Source organism: Drosophila sechellia, chromosome 4, assembly GCF_004382195.2.
Source record: "Drosophila sechellia strain sech25 chromosome 4, ASM438219v1, whole genome shotgun sequence".
NCBI classification, from domain to species: Eukaryota; Metazoa; Arthropoda; class Insecta; order Diptera; family Drosophilidae; genus Drosophila; species Drosophila sechellia.
Genome location: NC_045953.1, coordinates 771,735 through 793,537, shown reverse-complemented (window position 1 = coordinate 793,537; position 21,803 = coordinate 771,735). Strand labels below are relative to the sequence as shown.

The 21,803-nt window shown below is 37.8% G+C and overlaps 2 protein-coding genes and 1 long non-coding RNA gene across 7 annotated transcripts in view; 2 read left to right on the top strand and 1 right to left on the bottom strand.

The window, feature by feature from the left end:
* The window catches only part of LOC6619486 (transcription factor SOX-5), a 35,242-nt gene extending 26,806 nt beyond the window's left edge, over nt 1-8,436 (top strand). For 2 of the 3 annotated variants that reach the window (XM_002043665.2, XM_032723907.1), the window contains 2 exons: nt 5,521-6,447; nt 6,755-8,436. In XM_002043665.2, coding sequence (XP_002043701.2) covers nt 5,521-6,447; nt 6,755-7,582 — 1,755 coding nt within the window. In that variant the 3' untranslated portion in view covers nt 7,583-8,436. Of the gene's footprint in view, nt 1-2,691; nt 2,856-5,520; nt 6,448-6,754 lie in introns of those variants that run through there. The other variant, XM_032723906.1, reaches the window with a different exon arrangement.
* LOC116801925 lies at nt 1,158-1,751 on the bottom strand. Its single transcript, XR_004362286.1, has 2 exons — nt 1,674-1,751; nt 1,158-1,528 (listed from the first exon to the last, which is right to left on the bottom strand). It is a non-coding gene; the product is annotated as an uncharacterized LOC116801925 (long non-coding RNA).
* A 4,784-nt stretch (nt 8,437-13,220) lies between the features above and the next one.
* LOC6619484 (mediator of RNA polymerase II transcription subunit 26) lies at nt 13,221-20,194 on the top strand. 3 transcript variants are annotated; one of them, XM_032724071.1, is made up of 6 exons: nt 13,221-13,400; nt 13,600-13,728; nt 13,783-14,617; nt 15,516-16,142; nt 16,208-16,279; nt 16,922-20,194. In XM_032724071.1, exons 2-6 carry the CDS (start codon nt 13,663-13,665, stop codon nt 19,768-19,770), a joined length of 4,449 nt encoding a protein of 1,482 aa, XP_032579962.1. In that variant the 5' UTR covers nt 13,221-13,400; nt 13,600-13,662; the 3' UTR covers nt 19,771-20,194. The 3 variants fall into 3 exon arrangements, with proteins under 3 accessions (XP_032579962.1, XP_002043699.1, XP_032579963.1); XM_032724072.1 differs by having other exon boundaries at nt 13,249-13,490; XM_002043663.2 differs by having other exon boundaries at nt 13,226-13,728.
* Nucleotides 20,195-21,803: the final 1,609 nt, after the last annotated feature.

Genomic DNA, 21,803 nt, shown 5'->3' with positions numbered 1-21,803 from the left:
GGGTAAATTAACAGTTATGATATTTATCCCAATTATTTCCAGAAAGCATGTTTGGAATTTGGACCTAATATATAGTTGAAGTTGAAAACTTTACCGGTTCGGATGCCATAGAAGTTTAAGTTTTAACATATCATTTGGCATCTGTTTTCCCTATTTGTCTAGAAAGCAACAAAATTAAATTATGTGTTTTATTCATATATCTTTTAAAATTAATAAAACGAGGTACTTGGTGTCCAAGAGGTGTATTTATTTAGCAAATGCAAAGTCATCATTCTTCACCAAATAATATACTAGTGATTTTGTGTGCTAAATGTGTGATCTTCTGTAGTTTTTACCTCATTCAGAGGTATGTATATATTTTATATATATTCCTGATCAGGATCAATAGCCAATCTCGCCCTGTCTGTCTATCCGTGCGTATGAACGTCGAGATTTCACGAACTATGATAGCTAAAAGGTTGAGATAAAGCATAAAGCTTCCACAGATATAGATACAAGTTTGTTGACCCATATGGCTCACTCACCCACTCTAGCGCCCAAAAAAAATGTAAAAATTGTTTCTCATTTTATTCCCCCCCAATGTCAGAAAACTGTTCTGAGTAACTGAGTATCTGATAGTCGGGGAACTTGACTATGGCATTCCCTCTTGTTCTTCTTTTATTCCCCAATATTTACCGAAAATTTCATGAAATTTCGTGCTCTCACTTCCACTAGATGAGTAACGAGTATCTGATAGCCTGGGAACTCGACAATAGCATTCTCTCTTGTGTTTGTTTATTGTATTTTTACAAATTTGTTTAAGAATCATTGATAGCATTTAGAAATGGCGATTTTTCTTCGGAATTATATGGTATCAAAGTCCTGGGGTAATTGGTGTAACACTCGTAATGATCGGACAACTACAGAAGATATTCATTTCTATGTGTACTTTTAGTAATCACAGTGATTCACAGATACCTAAACATATTCTTATTAATTTACTGGCCAATATTTATCATTTACTATCTCATAATAGCGGCTGTCTGACAGTCGAGGAACTCGGGTTTCACTTGCTATTTGTTTTGATATAAAAGACCAACAATAATGCGTGTACAAATGCAGCCATTACATTCATAGCTCAAAATCAATTCTTTGGCGATTTAAGTCATTTCCTATTATTTTCATTTTTTTGTATATAATATAAATTTATTTTACGTTAAACAAGCAATTGAAAGGCTTTAAAACGTAGGAACTAACAGAGGCAATGAAAATAACATTAAAACATAACAGCAAAGATTAATTATAAATTTGAATAATAAGTTCGATCAGCTAATAGTTTTCGCTAGTTTAGAAGCACTCGCGTTCTTTGCCTCCCCCTTGTCTAAAGGTCTCCTGGATGTCGCCTCTTCAGTCTTCGCCTGGTCGTCGTATTAGCCAGTGAAGCCGATTTGTGGATGGTGTGAGCGTGAAGCCGATCGCTGTATCGACTTGAATGGCGATTGATCTGTTGTCTAACTGTGGGGACGTTGACGACGTCATTTCCTATTTTCTTCCAAAAATACATACATACATGTTGTATATTTTTTCTACAAAATATGCTTTGTGCTAAAACTGGCCATAGAGAGTTTCCTGGCTACGCCCATGCGTACATGGCCAAAATTTAAAGGCTAAAGGGCAGGTAAATAATCACTCACATGTACGAGTTGCCAGGGCGAATCCATGTGTTGCTTATAAATATACCAGCTTCCCGCTATTCGTCCACCAACCGAAACGCAATACTGCAGTACAATAGCAAATAATTGACGAGACAATTGGCTGAGACAAGCGGAGCAGTAACCACCACTACTCGTGACGTCGCTGCACGAAAAGGGGCGGAGCTTCATTGTACATAGGTACGATTTTGTTGGACAATGCCCTCCTTGGCTTTCTTTCTATCGATTTTGGAGTCGAGTAGAAACAAAAAGGTTTTTGTTTCTTGGCATTCATGTATTCACTCGGCTGAGTTAAGCATACTCGCGTACAGGCTAGACAGAGACAAAAGCTGTTCTATGGGGAAGGGGGCTGGGGCCGATTGAGTGAGAGAGATAGAAAACCGTGGCTTTAAATACAAGGAGCGAAAGAGACAATTCTCGTAATTCGTGCAACAATATGTATGTGCAGAACAATTGAATCCACGCCCACACACATTTACGTCGATCCCCAGCCAACCACTCGGCGAGCTGTTTCGTGACCTAAATGGGGGAGTGCTTATGGAAAGCGAATAGCAGCATAAAGAGATGCGAAGAGCGCATAAAGAGTAAACTGTAAGCTGCACAGTGGGCGGAACTGCCGAACAAAGTGAGGAAGATGTCGCTCTCGGACTAAAACCAAGATGTAGTTAATCTTTATATTTTTGTGTAATAGATAATATAATTATTGCAGATCGGTCGTAAAATATTAACTTCCTATGTTGTTGGTGCGGGCTTAAATGTATCAGCCCCAATGCTAGTGTCCAAAAAAATTCTTACATATTTGGTTAATGCCTAAGCTTCGATTGAAAATGTGTCGCAATGCGAAACTTAATTTCCTTTAATGCATTTTTTCAATTTTCAATATATGACCATTTATATATCAATGCACCCACTATGCGCAGCTACTGATTTCTAAGCGTCTCGAAGAGTAATGCTCTGACATCACTTCAGCATCCTCAGCTGTAGTCGGATGTTCCAGCGTCGTCAGTTTCCCGCGATGTCTCGACCGGAGAAGTAGATGCCAAGGCGTCTGCGACGACGAGGGCTACCCTAAGTGCGCAAAGAACGGCAAGTTGATTCGGAAGCTAAAGGCCCGAGGGTCAGAGCAGAACAGTTGCTCGGATACCCTCTGCCTGATTTAACAGCGTATGTATACCAAACGCTGCCCGCAGAGCTGAGCACTAAGCAACGAACACCGAACAAAAAATATGTGGTCGGTGGCGGTGGAGGGACAGTGTTGCTTTGCAGTGACGTTTACGGGTACTGATACCGATAGTGATACGGGTCACACTCCGATTTGCCATTGTGTCGCATTGCCCTAGCCAATCAGGCGCAGACGTTTCTGACCATCCTCCCTATTTAAATTTTTAACAGCTCGATTGGATTGACTGCTGTTATGGCACAACTTCTGAGGGTGCGCGAGGTGAACCATTTGATAAATAAACGAAAGCCCATGGCTAGTGTGTGAGAGTCCAAAGCAAGAAAAACAACATTAAACTAACACAGGTTTGGTTTGTGCAAGTGAAATAAAAAGCCCCACAAACTAATCGTGATAAATAAAAAAAAAATATTCGGAACAAATTTTCAATTTTTAAAAGTGGTTAATGAGATATGTTTATATTTTATGTTCAATATTAATATTATTTTGTTCAAATATAAATAGTGTGTTCCATTACCAATCCCTTAAAAATGTTGTAGATTTATTTACTTTTTTTCATTAATTCAATAGGATTAATTTTTTTGCCAAAAAAAAATTTAATTTTTAAAGTGAGGGCGTAACAGTTTTTTCTGGTTTGTAGACGTTAAGAGCGGAAAAATGTGTTTGGCATATTAATAAAAATTAAAACCTTTATTTACTTTTTTTCATTAATTCAATAGGATTAATTTTTTTGCCAAAAAAAAAATTTAATTTTTAAAGTGAGGGCGTAACAGTTTTTTCTGGTTTGTAGACGTTAAGAGCGGAAAAATGTGTTTGGCATATTAATAAAAATTAAAACCACAGACAGTGTTGCAGTCGAGTTCTCAGACTTAAGATACCCGTTACTCAGCTAAAGGGAGAGCGAACGAAAAATTTCATAATTTTTCTGGGGTATCGATAGATACTGGGAAATAAAATTTAAAAATGTTTCAAAAGTATGGGCGTTTTGTAGGTGTAAGGAGCGGCGTACCATATACAAAGTGTTTTTGGCATACCGTTAGAAATTGGCTAGAGAAATGATAAATTATAAGACAAAAAATATGATGTCTGCGTCTGCACACTTAATCTTACCTTAGTTTTCTAGTTTTCTTTGTTCCCGATATTTCAACGTACACACGGACGGTCAATCAGACATGCAGACACACAGGAGGACATGCATAATTCGACTCGTCTAGCAATCCTGATCAAAATGTACCTTAGAAAACCAATTTACTACACGAGTAACGGGTATATAGTGTGCGCAGCTTACAAAAGATTACCTCAAATGTCATACGGCGAAGAATCTAATTTTAATCAAAGATAGGCAAATAAAATCGTTAATTGTCTTCTTGTTGATGAGTTGGCATGGCTCGGAACTCCCGAAAAATGTCTGAATGCCTTGAGGATTATTGCCGCATGCAACAGCCTTGGCCCTGTCCTACCCTGACTAGCCGATAGTCGTAGCTGTGGCTCCCAATGCTTACAATGAGAAAGCACATTCTTTTCCTTTCCTTTGACTTTCAGATTAAGGAATTTTTCAGGAAGACTTCTTGTGGGATCTTCAGCAAAACCAAAATGATAAGCTAGAATAATCAATTTCGATTCCCCGTTTAAAAGATTATAAAGGAAGAAGACTTTTTAAATTGAAAACTTGTATCTCTGAATCAAAATTGGAGAATCAGATGCTGAATAATTATGTCCGAGGTCTCGAAAAGACCAGACATGCTTAAACTAATCTAAAAGCTGCAGTGGCTTTCGTCTGGGTATAATTTGTTAAAATTATTTTTCTTTTTCTCATATCATTCATATTGGCATGTATACTATTTCTACATGAATTCTATACTTTCAAGTATTAATAAGTTCTTAAATAGATACTTATTAACCTTATCTTTAGAAAGTATATACGACTTTATAAATTTTATGCCAGAGAGTATTTTTTCCATCGTACATTTTTTATAAGTCGTAATAAAAATACTAAAAAAATTAAGATTCTATACATATTGTATGCATTGCTGGGTAGTAATCTAGTATAATTGTTGTATAGTACTCTGAAGTATCGAAATGATATATTTAATTTCAACATGTAAAAAAAATCAGAATAAAACATTCGAAGTAAATTAATAAAAATTTGCTTATCAGATTTGGACCGTCTACCGTCTTGGAAGATTCGACCCCACAACTTTTATAATGTATTGTGTAGGGGTATAAGTCCGGTAAATGCTGCAAATGATTCCATTGATTCATTTGGAAACAAACTTGAGCTGCATCTATGTATGTCCTGTCTTAACCTACTAGCTTATACAGTTCCTGAGTCCGAGTAATAATCTAACTTCTAGCTTTAAGTTGCCAAGATCTAAAGGTTCATACGGACGGAAAGACAGACGGACTGACATGGCTAGATCGACTCGGCTATTGATCTAGATCAAGAATATGTATACTTCAAGGGTGGAATCTCTTTCTTATACCTGTTACATACTTTTCTACGAATCTAGTATATTAAATTCCTATACGAGTTACGGGTATAAAAATGTGGATTGCAAATGTTTCATTCATTTATTTTTTTGGTTTTATGGACGGTCAAATGATATCTTCAGACATTTTTGAGTTTATGTAGCTTTTGTTGTCTTTTTTCAGGTCCATTACGATAGCATGACCGACATTGATGCGAGTGCTCAACAGCAACAACAACTTCAGAACGTGCAGAGACTGCAGCACGAAAGCTGCCTTCAGGAATTGCACAATCATCTGAGCAACCAGTTCGGGGCAGGTTGCTTTGCTGCAGCGAACCCCCAACATCAGAATCAACAGGCAGTTTCCGTATCTTCCGGAAACTTGATGCCATTCCTTCCGGCCTTCCTACAGCCCCCAATGCCTCCCCAACAGCTCCTGCAGCTCATTCCCGGTCATGAGAATCCCCAATCTGTCCCAACTCATCATCACAGTCACCCGCAAAGTGAGCCATTCAGCACACACAAAATGGCACTAGCTCCTATGTGGTCCACTGCGGCTGTGGCAGCTGCGCACATCCAAGCAGCTCTGGCGGCTGCAGCAGTAGCAGCTGCCAACAATAACAAAAACAGCAGCCATTATTCGAACAACACTAATATAGTCGGTTTAGCCACCAGAGGTAATGAGCTACTGAACACAGATTCTAATCCCCAAATGGAAATCGGAGAAATGAGAAGGGACGGCAATGGGGGGTCCTGCATGTCAAGGACGGAGTCCCCAACATACGAGAATCCACCTTACGAAATCCTCTCATACAGCCATAACACACCTCCGGAATCTCCACATGGTCGGATAGCTGATTATTCCAAAAACTTTCCACCATCCCCGACAGACAATCACAGCATTGCGAGTCCGTCTGAAGCCCAAGACTCGGAAATGGATGCTCCACTTAATCTCAGCAAGCCAAAGGGATCACCAAGTTCATCGCCGAACAGCTCTTCTCAAAGGGATCACTGCGAAAGTCTTACTCCTGTTGTGTCCAGTCCTCCCCTCAGTTGGCACCAGGGGCAACCACATTATGCGGAGATAGAGTCGCCCCTTCTAAAAAGTCATGTAAGTAAAATTAATTTTGTAGATTTTTTTTTTAAATCGGTTTAATTTATTTTATTTAATAGCACGTCTTTGTAAATTATTATTATTATTAATTGTAAATTGTCTTGCTAAGCAAAATGTAAACCATTTTCTTGATAATAATATTTGGTTGTAGTCCCTCTTGCCTATCTTAATCTTGCTTGCACAAGTGGTATCTATATAACGTAATGTCGACCGCACTCTTTCTAAAACAGCACTTGGTCTTGTTTCTTTTAAAAACGAATTTACTTTCTAGGTTATTAACGCGGACTTCTTTAATTTGTTCTAGGGGAGAGTGTGGAACTCATCTGTTGTATGTTCTGGAGGATCGCGGGCAACGCGAGTGAGTCGTGACTCAGTAAATAGTTGTGGTACGAATTCAGAACGATCGGCTGCGTTGGACCCAGAAAGTTTGAACTCAGGTCAACTAGGCCCTGTACCTGCATCGCCCTCATCGCAGCCACTGAGACAAGGAAATGGTCATGGACACGGAAGCAACCACGGCCACGTGCACAGCAAGCCACACATAAAGAGGCCAATGAATGCGTTCATGGTGTGGGCAAAAGATGAGCGAAGAAAGATACTCAAGGCTTGCCCGGACATGCATAATTCGAATATATCAAAAATTCTTGGTGCTCGTTGGAAAGCTATGTCCAATGCCGACAAACAGCCGTATTACGAAGAGCAGTCAAGGCTCTCAAAGCTTCACATGGAGCAGCATCCGGACTACCGCTATAGACCTCGACCCAAGCGCACCTGTATTGTGGATGGTAAAAAGATGCGTATTTCCGAATATAAGGTCCTGATGCGAAACCGGAGGGCTGAGATGAGACAGCTATGGTGTCGCACAGGCGGGGTCAGTGGGGGCTCAGGAAGTCTCTGCGCAGATTCCTGTCCAAAGGGATCCGGAGGTTCTAATGCTCAGGTGGCGGTTGCAGCCGCTGCAGCTGTGTATCACTTGCAGGATATGGCATCTTCAGCTGCTTCCACCGCTCATGGGCATGACTGTGGACATACGCCCCCTCAGCAGTTCTTCTATCCCCCAGAAAGCTTATCGCCTTCTGGTTTTTCTTCCGATGATGTGGAACTTGCATCTCAGCGCGAACCAGACGACTAGGATGGTGATTACCGAAAGCCAATTCCGGAATAGTGGCAGTTCTGGCAAATGGTGCCAGTTCTCAGAAAATAAATGAAAAATATAATTAAAATCTGTTTGTAAATACACAAAAATAGGATAGTCATTATTTAAAGTAAGTTTCAGTTCAAGTGCCATTAACGTACATAAATACACATACATACATATATAAGTAATTTGTGAATCCATAGTTTACAGGGCATTCGGTCTTGGGAACCTTGCAATTTTTGTGCCATTTACGCACCAATGCTGTAGCCATAATAACATACCCCAGATTAGCCGTTAACAAATAGGTAGTTAGTATCGATTCATAAAAATACAAAATATACAAATATGTACATGTCAAATTTGTATGCGTCCAAATACTCAAATCTAGTTTAATAGAATTCACTTAAATCAATACATATTACAATTAGTTGTAGATTTTCATAAATACTGTCAAATTTATCATAAAGATTGGCTTGTGTGCATACTTAGTAAACACATTACGATGTTGTTATAATAACATTATAGTATTCCTATTCCGGCCGTAAGCCGCTATTTCATAATCCTGGTATTATAATATGCTGGCAATCTAAATGCAAATTTAGGAAATCTAATTCACATGTATTGTATATGATGAACATGCCTAAGTGTACATTGAAATTATTATTTCACTCTAACCTAATTAATTTTTAACATATACAATGCAATCGAATCAAAAAGCTCACAATTTAAATACAAATTCAAAATTGCTTTTCAAGCAATTGTATATTAACTGCGAGTAATAGAACACTAGAATAATGGCTTGGAACCAATTAAACAAGAACACGAAATATATCTTTTTGAAATTTCAATGAATGATTTATTTTTCCTTAATCCCAAATCCTTGACAGCGCATCAATCCCGATCCCGTACCCCTCAGAATTTTTAGGTCACTACAAATCACTGTAGTGACTAGTGAAGTAAAATTGTATTATAACTTGGTTTTTTTTATTTAACTTTCTTTTATTTTCACATTTGTATCGATTAAATTAAGTTAACAACAGGCAACAAAGTATTTAAAAAATTTAACATTTTGTATGATATTGGGCTAATATCGACACAGTACTTTTCTGTTCAGCTGTTATCTGATTGTTTCCTAGATGTTGACACATGAAAATTCAAACAGTCTCTCCGGGCGACGGATAAATATCAAGAAATCAGTAAATATTTCGAGTTCATGCGGATGCACGGTGAAATTAAGAATTACAACAATTTCAATTTGAGTTGGAGCCAGTCGACAGTGTAAATGACAGACAGCTTTATTTTGGGAAAACTTTTGGTATTTATTCCAGATCCGACCAGACACAGTGGAAACTTCGTAAGCCTTAATTGGCCTACCACCATTATGTATTTTTTTTTTAGCATCGGGAGCCTTAGAGCTGTTGCAATTAGTTTAAGTATATGGTAAGGTAAATAAAGGCCTTATTTTTTGTTTTGTGTTAATATTCTTAATTCATTTATAATTTCTAATTTATTGATCATCATCCATATGCTATCCTAATTTTTCGTTGTTTATATTTACCATTTACTTATGTATCTACATTATACATTTGAAATTACATGTTTGGAATTGCATCAGCCGATACGGAAAGACCACCGAAATTTTTTTTTAGATAGGTGTGTTGGTCACGATCCCGTCAATGCCCTCCACCTCGCCAAAACTTGAATTGAACACGTTTTTTATTTTTATATTTGCTACGGGCAGAACGTGGCTCCTGGAAGACGGCGCAGTGCGTCGTGACCGGATTGAGAGTTCGACGAAGAAGACCGAGGAGAGGGAATGAGAAAGTCCAGAAGTGCCAGGCCTCTGGGCTGACAAAGTTCCTATTTTTGGGTGACATAGTATCCTCTAGAAACGAATGGAGGTTGTCGAGCATGACTCCAAGGTATTTTATCGAGCATTACAATGTCACTTTGGTGCCCAGAACTTGGATGCTTGCTGCCTCCACCAGCTTCCTGCTCGAGTTACGGACACCTTCCGTTTTTTAGAGGCCAACTCCAGGCCGGCAACAACTAGCCATGCTTCGACAGCCGTGATCGCTGTATTTGCTGCTGCTTCGACCAACTCCTTTGCGACCACTTTCAGCGCCACGCCTTCAGCGAAGCCTTGGTGCTTTCCGGAAGAGCAAGCTTTAGAACACCATTGTGACTCCAGCGTCCTTTCCTAGTCAGCCGCGTTGAACTCGTTACAGTTGTCAATCTTCACCACCAGGCAAACTTCTTCGTACCACCCTTCCACTTGGAACCTGCAATGGTTCTGGCAGCAGTGTTGGTGACCGTGGAGATAGCTGAATCCGGTTTGGAGAAAGTCCCCCTGCACCTTTCCAATCGTGTCCAGCAGAGAGATGGGTACGAGGATAGTTCGCCCAGGGGCAAGCTAGCTTGGGAGCCGGAGTTCTTGTCCCATCATCAACAGTGATCTAAACCATTCCATCCGGATTGTATTTTTCACGTTGAGAAAGTTACGACCTTAATCCGAGTAGACGAGGGCTCGGGCTACCGTTACCGCTGTTCGGTGGGGCAGAGTTATACACATCGGTCATTTGGCGAAGTAACACTTGACCACAGATATATGGCTGTCCACACACACTTGACCACAGCTATATATGGCCAATATGTCAATCGCAATTCTTTAAAACGGAGCGCCTAGAACTGTGGGCTGTAGTTGACAAACGGTGCATCGGGTAGGTCCTTTTCTGACACTGCACATCACATCACATCAGCGGTTTGCCCGATCCAAAAGTAGGGTCTCTTAATAAGCGTAGCCACTGTCTTTTCGATTCCGAAATATCCACCAGTGGTGCAGTTATGGGTGCTGAGTAAGCCTTCTTCCAAAAGTGGGCGCGAGACCACGAAGGCGGCAGATCGTGCTTCCTAGAAAAGGTCGCAAAGTGAGTCGTCTCCGGAAAGAATGCGCACAATAGAAAAAGTCCAGAGGGATGGATAGGGACTCCGGGCGATTTGTTTGCACACAATTTTTTGGTGCTTGTTGTCTTCAGGCTCTCTCGAATTTTTGTTCAAAAGCAAGAGAGCGGAGCTCTCTGGCCAGCAGGTCTCTTGTACGCATAGAGTGACAGCCAAACACTGTATGTGTGCACACGTTCCCAGTCGGAAGTGAAAATACTCCGGAAGGCCTTTTCTTCGTCGAGTGCAAGTGCTGTCTCATATGTAGGTAAGTTACCCCACACCAAAGACACTAGAATAACAAGATGCGTAACGCAATACAAATTTTTGGCACGCGATTTTTTGGCCGTGGCTCTAGAGGTGGCTCCAGGCTCTCTCGAGTTTTTGTTCGAGACAGAAAGAGCAGAGAGCGCTACAGCAAACAGCTCTTTTCTACGCACACAGTGATAGCAGACAACCAAAGACACTAGAATAACAAGATGCGGAACGGCCATACAAATTTTTGGCACGCGATTTTTTGGCCGTGGCTCTAGAGGTGGCTACAGGCTCTCTTGAGTTTTTGTTCGAGAGAGAAAGAGCGGAGAGCGCTACAGCAAACTGCTCTTTTCTACGCATACAGTGATAGCAGACAACTGAATGTGTGCATACGTGTGCTCATGCATTGTAAATTTTACAAAAATGCCCTTCACCTTAGAAGTTTGTTGACTTTAAATCTGCACATCGGCACATAGTGCCAAACGAATGTATGGCCGTTATGCATCTTGTTATTCTAGTGTCTTTGAGACAACTGTATGTGTGCACACGTATGTTCATGCATTGTAAAATTGACAAAATATGCCCTTCATCTTAGAAGTTCGTTGACTTTAAATCTATATTCTTTTTTATCAATTCTTGTTTTGCATTGCCTTAACGTTATTTATTTTTTATTTATTATTTAAATAAAGCTTAGAAATAGTAATAGTCGAATCTATGTACATCACAAAATGAATTTATAAAATTACTTTATATTAGAATACTTGTCATTAGGGTATTCATACGACGTGAGAAAAATTAATAAGTGAAGTACCGAAATATAATCCGAGCGGCGATTTTAACAAACGAATTTAAAAAACTTAAAAATTATAATAGTCAGGGCGTTAATTTTTAATTATTCTTTTATATCATATTGCTACGAAATTGGCCACAACTCCAAATATGTAAATTCGTTTCTTCGATCATAATTGATTTCGGCCCGAAAATCGTCTTCTAGCTCTACACGCACACATATACGCGTTCTCGTCTCTTGTTTTTACTCACATAAGCAAGCATATTCTATTTTTAGATTTCTTACTCAGCGTCAGCGAGCGGAAAGAGAGCAAATTTGGCCTTCACCAAAAAAGTGGCTGCATAGTGCCAAACCAATGTATGGCCGTTACGCATCTTGTTATTCTAGTGTCTTTGGTAAAAGCGTATACTAGATTCGTTGAAAAGTATGCAACAGATAGAAGGAAGCGTTTCCGACTATATAAAGTATATATATTCTTGATCAGTATTAATAGCCGGAGTCTATCTAGCCATGTCCGTCTGTTCGTATGAACGAACGTCGAGATCTCGGGAACTATAAAAGCTATAAGATTCAACATACAGATTCCAGAGGCAAAGACGCAGCGCATGTTGAACCTTGTTGCCACGCCCACTCTACCGCCATAAAACCTCCCAAAACTGCCACGCCCACATTTTTGAACGATTTTTCGAAATTTCTTAATAATTTTATTAGTCCTGTAAATTTTTATCGATTTGCTAAAAACTTTTTTGCCACACCAAGTCTAACGCCTTGAAGCCGCCGAACCGTTCACTACTATTATATGAAACAATATTTAATTTTTTTTTTTAATTTCCCAATATCTGATCATATTCGTGAAAAATAATGAAATTTCACGCTTGCATTCACACTAGCTGAGTATCGGGGCCGGGGAACTCGACTATAGCATTCTCTCTTTTATTTTTTAATAATTCCTTCCTTTTTTTAAATGATGTGCCATTTTTTTCGATATATTAAAGGTTTCTGTCTCGATTTCTTTGGAGTTGGCCCATTATGATAGACTTCTATCAAATTTTTTACCAGATAGTTTTTCATCGGCTTGCTAACGTTGCCAGTGTGAACAAGCATTTTTCCTGATTTTGTACTAACCGTTTATGTGGCTTATTATATGAAATATATATTTTTATCAACACAAGGCTTCCAAAGGTTTGCAATAAGAAAAAATATATACTCGATTTTTGAGATGAAAATAAGTAGTAAGTTAACTTTGTTTCAATTGTGAAATGATCCCTTAACTCAAGTTATGGGAATTGGTAATTTTTAACCGTTCGTCTGTTGTTGAAGAACAATATGTATTTAATATGTATTCATGTTTATAAGGCACCGAGAGCACTTGTTTTTTACACATCATAACACACTTAAAAAATCATTCTTTATTGGACAACGGGAAAAATCCAAAACGACAAAGCAACAAAACCTTCATTTTCTGCTCTGGTATATTTCCCCCTTTTGGTCCAAAAATTGGCGTTTATTTTCTTTGTATAATCTTTTAGGTTTTCATGCCATCATGAACACAATTCCTTTTCAATTCTGTTGGATACTAGTATGATCAGGCCTTCCTGTTTGAAGATATTCACGTGAAAGTGTATCGATAATTCTTTAATACTTATCGATTTTCTACCACCCTTAAAGTGCAGCTGTCATTGGTAAAAATGGCGAATTGTGATAAAGTCGGGAAGTCGACCATAAATTATTAATTTACGTTATTTTGGGACAAATACAAAATTTCATATTCAAGGAAGTGCGCTGAGGAAGCACAGACTTTACATTCGAAGTGTGCACATTTTAGTTGTAAGCATAACGTTTGAGCAATATACGTCTTGTATTGGTGTGAGTGTTTCACAGACACGCTACTAACTCGGACATTATACTTTTTCAACTGTGGGTCTTCAAACTTTATTATTTATTTTGCAACAACGTGAAGTGAATACACCTTATTACTTTTAATTTTCTACCGCGGGTACTTTCCTAATTTTTCTAACTTGGACAGTATTTGCATTTCGCCGTCCCTTGAATCTGGATCAGGGTAATCTTTACACACCGCAAGATATAAATGAACCAAATCGAAATACAGGAACTTACGACTCACCTATCCCAGGCACTTGATCAAAACTACGATGTAAGAAAACGTATTACCTTATCAACAAATCCCTTAATATAAAGATATTTTCAGGTCGTCAATATGGACGCAGTGCTCTATGTCATATGTGCATTGGAGGGTACAACTATCACCAAGGAGCAGTTGGAGGCCACCAGATTGGCTAAGTACATAAATCAGCTCAGAAGAAGGACTAAGAATGAGCATTTGGCTCGACGTGCAAAATCTTTGCTGAAAAAGTGGCGGGAAATGGTAGGAATTCAGCAAACCGCCACTGAATATTTGGCACATCCCAGTCAAATTTCACCTTCACAACCAGCATTAAATTTGGTTAAGTCCCCTATCAACAGCTTTATTACAGAACCAATTGCTCCTTCGCAGCAAATAGTTTCAGATATGCATTCAAATATCGACTCTGCGGAGCCTCCGCTTTTGGGTGAACATACCCTACTTCATCCGAACTTCTCCAACCTTGTAAATAGTATAAAAGATAGCGATCGCCACGAAAACATCGCTATAACGACATTTCATACTCACAAGGATCGGCGACATTCGCATGCCATCCGAAGTTGCCACGTGGCCTCTCCTCAGCCGATCGTCATAGATCATTCAATAAATTCCGTGATCAACTTGACCGAAGACAGCACCGTCAAGATAAACGAAACTTCAGTTGTTATTGACATAGCTTCGGATTCCGATGAGAATGACAATAACAGTTCGTTAAATCCAAAAAAATTAAACTCAATTGTTCCTGCGCCACTTCCAACACCATCTACACCAAGCTCACGGCAACGCAAATTAAAAAAGGAAAAAAGAAGTAAGGAAAGAGAAGGACAGGTCGCAACAAATACAAGATTTGGTGCAAAAGTCAGCGACACGTGTCAACAGGCCGCTCTGACAACAGATTCGGGTATGATTCATTTGTATTTTTGTTTGATTGTCTATCATTACCCTTACAGAAGCTCAAAGAAGCTAAAATCAGAAAAATCAAATTTTTTAAATTTGAAAGCTGGAATCGTTTGCCAATTCGTTTTTTTGCCCACGTCCAGTTTTTGAGATCAGAATTTTCGAAAAAGTACGACGTTTTTCGAAAATCAAAAAAAAAGTTTTGGAAAAAAGTCAAACTTTTGATTTTCGAAAACTTTTGTGAACAAAAAAAAAACTTATTGGCGGGCAAAAAAAAGTCTTAATTTCGATTTTTCCGAACCCAGCTTCTTTAAGCTCCTCGCAGAGGATGTTTGTAACGCAATTGCATTTCCTCATCTCCAACGCATTTCTAACGCCCACAAATCGCCCAAAACTGCTACGCTTGTTAAAATATTTTTTTGATTTTTCTTCGTTTCATTGTTTGTCTTGCCAATTGGTATACCGAAAACACTTTGGTCACGCGCCTACAAAGTCACCAAAACGGTCACTCGCATGTTTGTATGTACATATGTATATCACTCTCAGTAATGTTTTGGTACAAACATTCTGATGAGATTTTTTCCATAGTTGCGGGCCATTGGGTTTGTTCAGACACAGATAATTTGTTTTTTTATTTTTTTTTATACATAATACAGTAAATACAGTAAATTTAAAAGTGATTACTTATTTAAACATTATACCTATAAACATTTTATTATGCGTGTTTACTAAAGTTTATTGGTAACTAAACAGCGTTAGAATATGCGAACAAAGAGTGATCGACGATCAGTAGCGAAAACACTCAAAAACGAATTAACCGTTGCTCGCCGTTGCTATATTCAACACATTTCATTTAAAAATTTTTTAATATAAATATTAAAAAAATGTATTTATATTTTCAGAAATATTTTCCCTTTCAAACAGTTCTATGAGCTCAATTGTATCTGGAGATGCTACATTAAGTTATTCGCAGAATAAATCTCGACTAAACTCAAACGAATTGACCTTTACCGGTCGGTTTAAGGCGGTTGACCATTTGTTTCGAAGCACCGAGTCAGGGAAACGCAAAATTGATGAGTATAGTGCTTACGACTCAAACGCATCATGTAGTCGTCTATCGCCTTCAACTGTAGACGAAGTAAAGAAAGCTGAACATTTATTTGATGCTCAGTTAACTAATGCAACCGCGAATCAGATGCCTATGTCCGCTGTCGGCTATGAGTCAAATACTAGACATGAGTATTTGGAAAGCGAATCGCCTTCCCAGATCCCAAAACGACGTGGTAGGAAAAAAGGATCAAAAGGAGTAGACGCACTTATTGCAAAGGAATCATCAAGCCTGTCTCAACAAATATTTTTTGGTGGCTCTGTTAAAAAAGTTAAGACTACAAAAGAACTTTTTAATGAAATTCAGAGCAGAAAATTAAGTGTTTCTATGCAATCATCTGCGAGTAATCTTTCAAATTCGTCAACAAATCGAGATCTGACTTCGCATACCACATTTCCGAGACAAACTTCTTCTTGCTCAGGTTGTTTTTCGTAAATGCTATTTTTGCTATAATTTCACAATTAAATTGTACAACAATCTTTCCAGACACTTCAATGCATTCTCCACATATATTGGAAACTTTATCTGGCAGTGCTATCTTCGCAAGTAAAATAGATGGTAAGAGCAACTAATTGTTGGAAAATCGATGACGCAGATTAGACCTGTATGATATAAGAATGTTCGTTACTTTTTCGCAAAAATAAATTAAAGTAACCGAGATGCCATCGCTTACTCTGTATCCAAAAAAATATTTTCCCGGTTTTTGAACAGCCCTTTTATATATATTTTTTACTTGCTCATATATGCATATATCTGTTGAGTAATATGATTATTATACCCTTCACTAGTATATGTATATGACTTTGCGCTACGGGTAAGGCGTTTTCTAGATTGGTACAAATGATCTTGAGCATGACTCATAGGTCCTATAAAAGTGGAGAGTCTGGATTTAAAATGCATATGCATGTTTATTACTAGAACGGGAACATAATTATACCCGCCCACCTTTTTTAAAAATTAATGAATATTTTGTCACAACTTTATTATACACTAAGCGTAAATTTCTATCGATTTGCCAAAAATTATTTTTGGCACGCCCACTCTAACGCCCTAAGGCCTCCGAACCGGTGACGTTTAATTTTTAAATTTTTTCTTAATCTATTCCCCAATACACACTAGCTGAGTAACGGGTATCAGATAGTCGGGAAACTCGATTATAGCATTCTCTCTTGTTTAATGTAAACATTTCTCTCTTTACAGATCTGGCAAATACTGATAGTGATACCGTCACGTCAGATCCATCACACGATAGTAATAAATCACAAGAGATAAAGGAATGTACTTCGTTAGATAGCAATAGCAATTCTGTTCAGAGCTTACCTTTAGCAAATAATCGGGAAAACTTGATTCCCAAAAATGTTAATGATATCACCACTCAACTAATGCATCTAATTCACAGCTTAAACAGCCCGCTGAGTATAATTGAAATTGAGAGGGTGTACCAAGAAAAAATAATACCATGTACTTGTATAGTTATCGAAGAGGTTGAAGGAACATTAGGAGAATCGAATAATTGCACTTTAGATGACCAGTCGAAGAATGCAAAAATAAGTTTAAATTCTAAAGACAACCTTTCTTGTCACAATCGAGATAATTTTCCTACTTCACAACGCTCTATTAATGGTGAAGTAATTGACACTCAGCCAAAATTGGTAAAGTCCATATTTGATCTAGATTTTGATGATAACGACGATCCATTAAATTTAATTATGGATGAAATTCAAAAGCCTATTGCCAGAGCCGAAGAGTTAAAAAATAATAAATCAGATACCAAAAACATTCATTTTGGCGCATCTGCACAAAATGTTTCGTTTAATATCAATTTCAGCGACGATGCTCAACAAGATAATTCGAATCAAGAAAGAGAAAAAAGTGAAACACAAAATGCTATTCCTGCTTTTACAGTTCACGAAGATCCGGATTGCTTGGCAAGGCAAAGGTTTTATATACAAACAAACAAAGTGACCAGCTTTCACATTAATGCGTTGCACAATTATTATATACCAAACATAAATGGTAATTGGGATAGTGTGGAATCATTTACAAGTTTTCAACCTAAGCACACAATTATAGATACCATGGAATCGTACACGGTGACTAATGGAGCTGATGTTGTTCCTAAATATGGACTTCTAACATCAGATCGAATAAGAAAAGATCTAAGTTCACTTAAAAGTATTAAACCTTATAGGGTAAAAAAATTTACATCTTTTTTTTCACCGTTTCTTGGTGTTGCAAAGTGTTTACCAACGTGTCGAAGAGCCAGACGAAGGCTTAAAAATTTTGTTACCTTGTCCACTGCGAATGATAATACAGCTAAGAATTTTGAAAGCCTCGAAAATATGAAAGCTTCCTTTAAAAACTGCAACCCGCTAAATGTTAAAATCGATGGTACAACTTCTGCTATTTACAGCCATAATGAAAACCATGTGCCAATGCAAGTCAATACCAACGTCGAACAATTACCGCCGTCGCAATCATTCTCCGGTAATGCCATCAGTTATAATTTACTAAAGCTGGCCGATGATAAAGTGCGTGATGACGAAATCAGCGATAAAAGCAGTAATCACGGTTGTCAAGAAAACAGTCCATTTAGCAGTTCTAGCAGTAGTGGCTACTCCGATAGCAAGGAAGATCAACACAATATAATCAAAAATCAGCAAAATAAAAGCATTCAATTAAACAGTAGAAATTCAGATATGAATAGAAGAAAAAGAAGAATATATTTAGAGGATGATTCAAAAAAGAAGAAACATTATCGAAAACGAATAAAGGCTGCTGTAAACGGAACTTGTTCAAATCTGCATAGAAATTTAAACAGCAGTGACAGCGAAAATGGAATGGAAAATGATTATAAAAATGAATATGGAAACAGTAATAATGAAGAATATGCTATTGTTCAACGTCCAGCAGGTGATGGGGAAAATTGCAGAAATCACATTGTATTGACAATAAAAAAAACTCCAAGTAAAATTAATTCTCCAGCTAACTCTATGAATGCATTTTCTCCTTCAACTACATCAGATGCAGCAAATTTGAAAAAATCGATACTAGACTTTTGTCTGGAAGATACAAATATATCACAAAGTATAACAGAAATTCCACAAAAAGAAAAAGAGGATTTGTCGAAATCGAACAGAATTGTCCATCAGTCTCGATGTTCTGCCTATCGCAGAATATTTCGAAAATCTGACAAAAGTCAAACTAATTTTATTGATCTAGAATTAAAACATTTATTTCATTTGAAATCAAATCCACCATGTATATTGGCAAATTCTAAGCTACACAACAAACTATTTTTCCCTCACGAATTGTCTAGGGATAATACTTCAGGCATAAGAGAAAGAATAATAAATTATAGCAGTAGCAGCAGCTCGAGTTATGATGATGATAGCGAAGTTGAAAATACTTCTTTTGTTAAGAAAGCTAATGTAAAAAAATTTTCAGCTTACAATAACCATAATTTAAAAATTGAGACTGAAACGTGTGCCGCAACTGCGATTTCTGAGTTCAAATTCGAAAGTGATGAAGACTCAATGTTAACTTCATTAGGCGATAGTGATATAGATATTCAGGATGGAATACACGCAACAAACGATTCGGTTGATTATTGCAATGATTTTCAAAACAACAAAATGCTAGAATCTTTTAATTCAATATTTGTTGACAGTCTACGAACGAACAGGAAAAATGCATCTGGCAATATGGAATCATCTCCGCATATAACATCGCTGGAATCATTAAAACCTGAGGATGTGGATGCTATTACAAGATATTGTAACAATAACAACTTAGGTGTAAACTTATCCAATGAGCTCAGTAACATTAGTGCGAAATCGATCAAATCGTTGGATTCAACAGAGAAGCTGCCATCACTTGGCATTGAGCACTGTACTGGGATTAAAACATCTTCAGATTTGGCCTCTACCAGTATTGCTGATAAAAAATTAACTAGGATTCAACAATTCAAAGAATGGCATCAAGTTCTTCAGTTAAAATCGTACAACAATGAGCCCCTAATTGTTTTGCCTTACGTTTTGCTTGAATAAATTTAACGTTTCTTTCACGTGTGATAGCATTTCCGAAACAAAAAACATGAGAAGGCGTGTAGCAAAATATAATACGTTAAAAAATATTTTTAACTTACATTTAATCTTATTTACTATACACTTAGTACGTTTTGATCAGATCACAGCACGGTTGGTTAATTCTATATCTAACAGGATTAAAATATAACAAAAAAGGAAAAATAAATTTGGTTCGCAATAAGAATTTTCGTTACTTTGTACTTTTAAAAAATGTAAATTTTTTCCACTTTAAGAAAATTAATTAAATTTATAAATATAACACTTAATGTATAATTGTATATAAACTAACCTTCTAGTTTCCCAATAAATTTTATTTAAAAAAAGACTTCCTGATCCACATAGTGGGGGGTTGCTCTTTTAGCATAAATGTTGCTTATAAAATGAATCCATATTGAATTTAATTCAAAAATAATTACAATTTGCTTAGAAATTGGCACCCAATAAAAATCACGAAAAAGATCGTGTTTCTTTTAGAAACGTAATCCGTTAATCCATTTCGTTCTCTTATTGGTATTTTGCTCGCCTTTTGCTCGTCCCCGTCTCTTTTTTGCCAACATAATTTGCTTTGCATGTTCCGTTGCGCCTTACATATTTAATATTTTTTATGATGCCTATGTGCTCGCCGACTGAGAGCGACCGACGGCTTATCAATCGGCTAGAAATTTAAAATCAATTAATTTGTTTAAAATATCGCCAATTCCTCTCTATGATTAGGCACATTAACTTCACTTCATATTCTTAGGAGAGAGATGACACTCGATACAGTCAGTGAGAGCGTCGTTAGCCAAATTTGTTTTCTTAATTTTCGGACCAGTGTATTATGCCTGGTCCTTCGGACTCCGATGATGAGTTTAACATCAGCGCCTCTTAGGTACGAAAACTACAGAAAATGAGTCAGGCACTTAATTCTTCGTTGTGAGAGTTTGAAAGGAACTATCAGCCATAATACCAACAGCAATGCTCCCTAAAATATCATCAGAAAAACGTTGTCTCCATTATGCCTTCTGATTCATTCCTTTGCTGTTAAGAAAGAGTCTTACCTTGAATGGCCAGACGGTGCAATTTGTTAATAGACCTAGACCTAGAAGCCGCTTCCACAAAACCAAGTTCGCCAACCTAGTAGTTGTTGAATTGTTACCGTCAGCTAATAGCAAGGAAGTCCACGATATTAAAACACTTTGTCGGCAACGAGTTTCAAGTTGAAGTCCCTTAAAAAACGTTGATATATATCGGTGCCAAGCATTTAAAAACACCAAAAATTGTTGCCAAAATATTCCCCATATGCCCATATTAGATGTGGTCTGAAACAAGGCTTGGATGTGTAAGGGATGTTTAACGTGTTAACTGTTGCGAAAACCACACAGCCACCTATTAAGGTTTTATCGTTTTTTTGTTTTTAGCATATTGCAAGTCCACGCAAAAGTGCCACATCCCAGCAAATGTTCAATGACCAATCCAAGGAAAGACTATCGATCATTCAGCCATTCCAAATGATGGTGTCCATGATACGCCTTGTCTCAAAATTATCACAATTATTAACGTAGCCCAACCAACACTTGCTCCAGGTCGTACTTCAAACTATTGTCTTGTCTTAAATGGCGGTACTTGAATTAAATCCAAAACCTTGTTGAAATAGCCATTGCGTGCATCTATTGTCCACCATATTTTCAATGCTCTACTGACGACTTCAAAAAGCTCTTCGACGACCTGGGAACAAAGTTCTAATTCTGGGGACCCCATCGTCCGTGGGGTCTCGAAACTCATCCACCCGCGGAAGAGCACACGCAGACTCATGTCTGTTCAAGTTTCAATGTCCTTGCTACAGAAGGGCCCAACTGAGGTTATGGACAATAATTGCCAAGGGTTTACCCAAGAAGGGAATCCTGATTCTTGATTCTCTACGGTCATATCAAGACAAGGAAACCCGGAAACCGATAAGCTTGCGAACCACATTCTCTATAATATTTTGAGGAATAAATCTTAGCAGAATAATG

Coding starts and splice junctions, on each gene's coding strand:
- LOC6619484 (XM_032724071.1), top strand. CDS start 13,663: ATGAACCAAATCGAAATACAGGAACTTACGACTCACCTATCCCAGGCA. Junction 13,729..13,782: donor CACTTGATCAAAACTACGAT/GTAAGAAAACGT, acceptor AGATATTTTCAG/GTCGTCAATATGGACGCAGT. Junction 16,280..16,921: donor CTTCGCAAGTAAAATAGATG/GTAAGAGCAACT, acceptor CTCTCTTTACAG/ATCTGGCAAATACTGATAGT.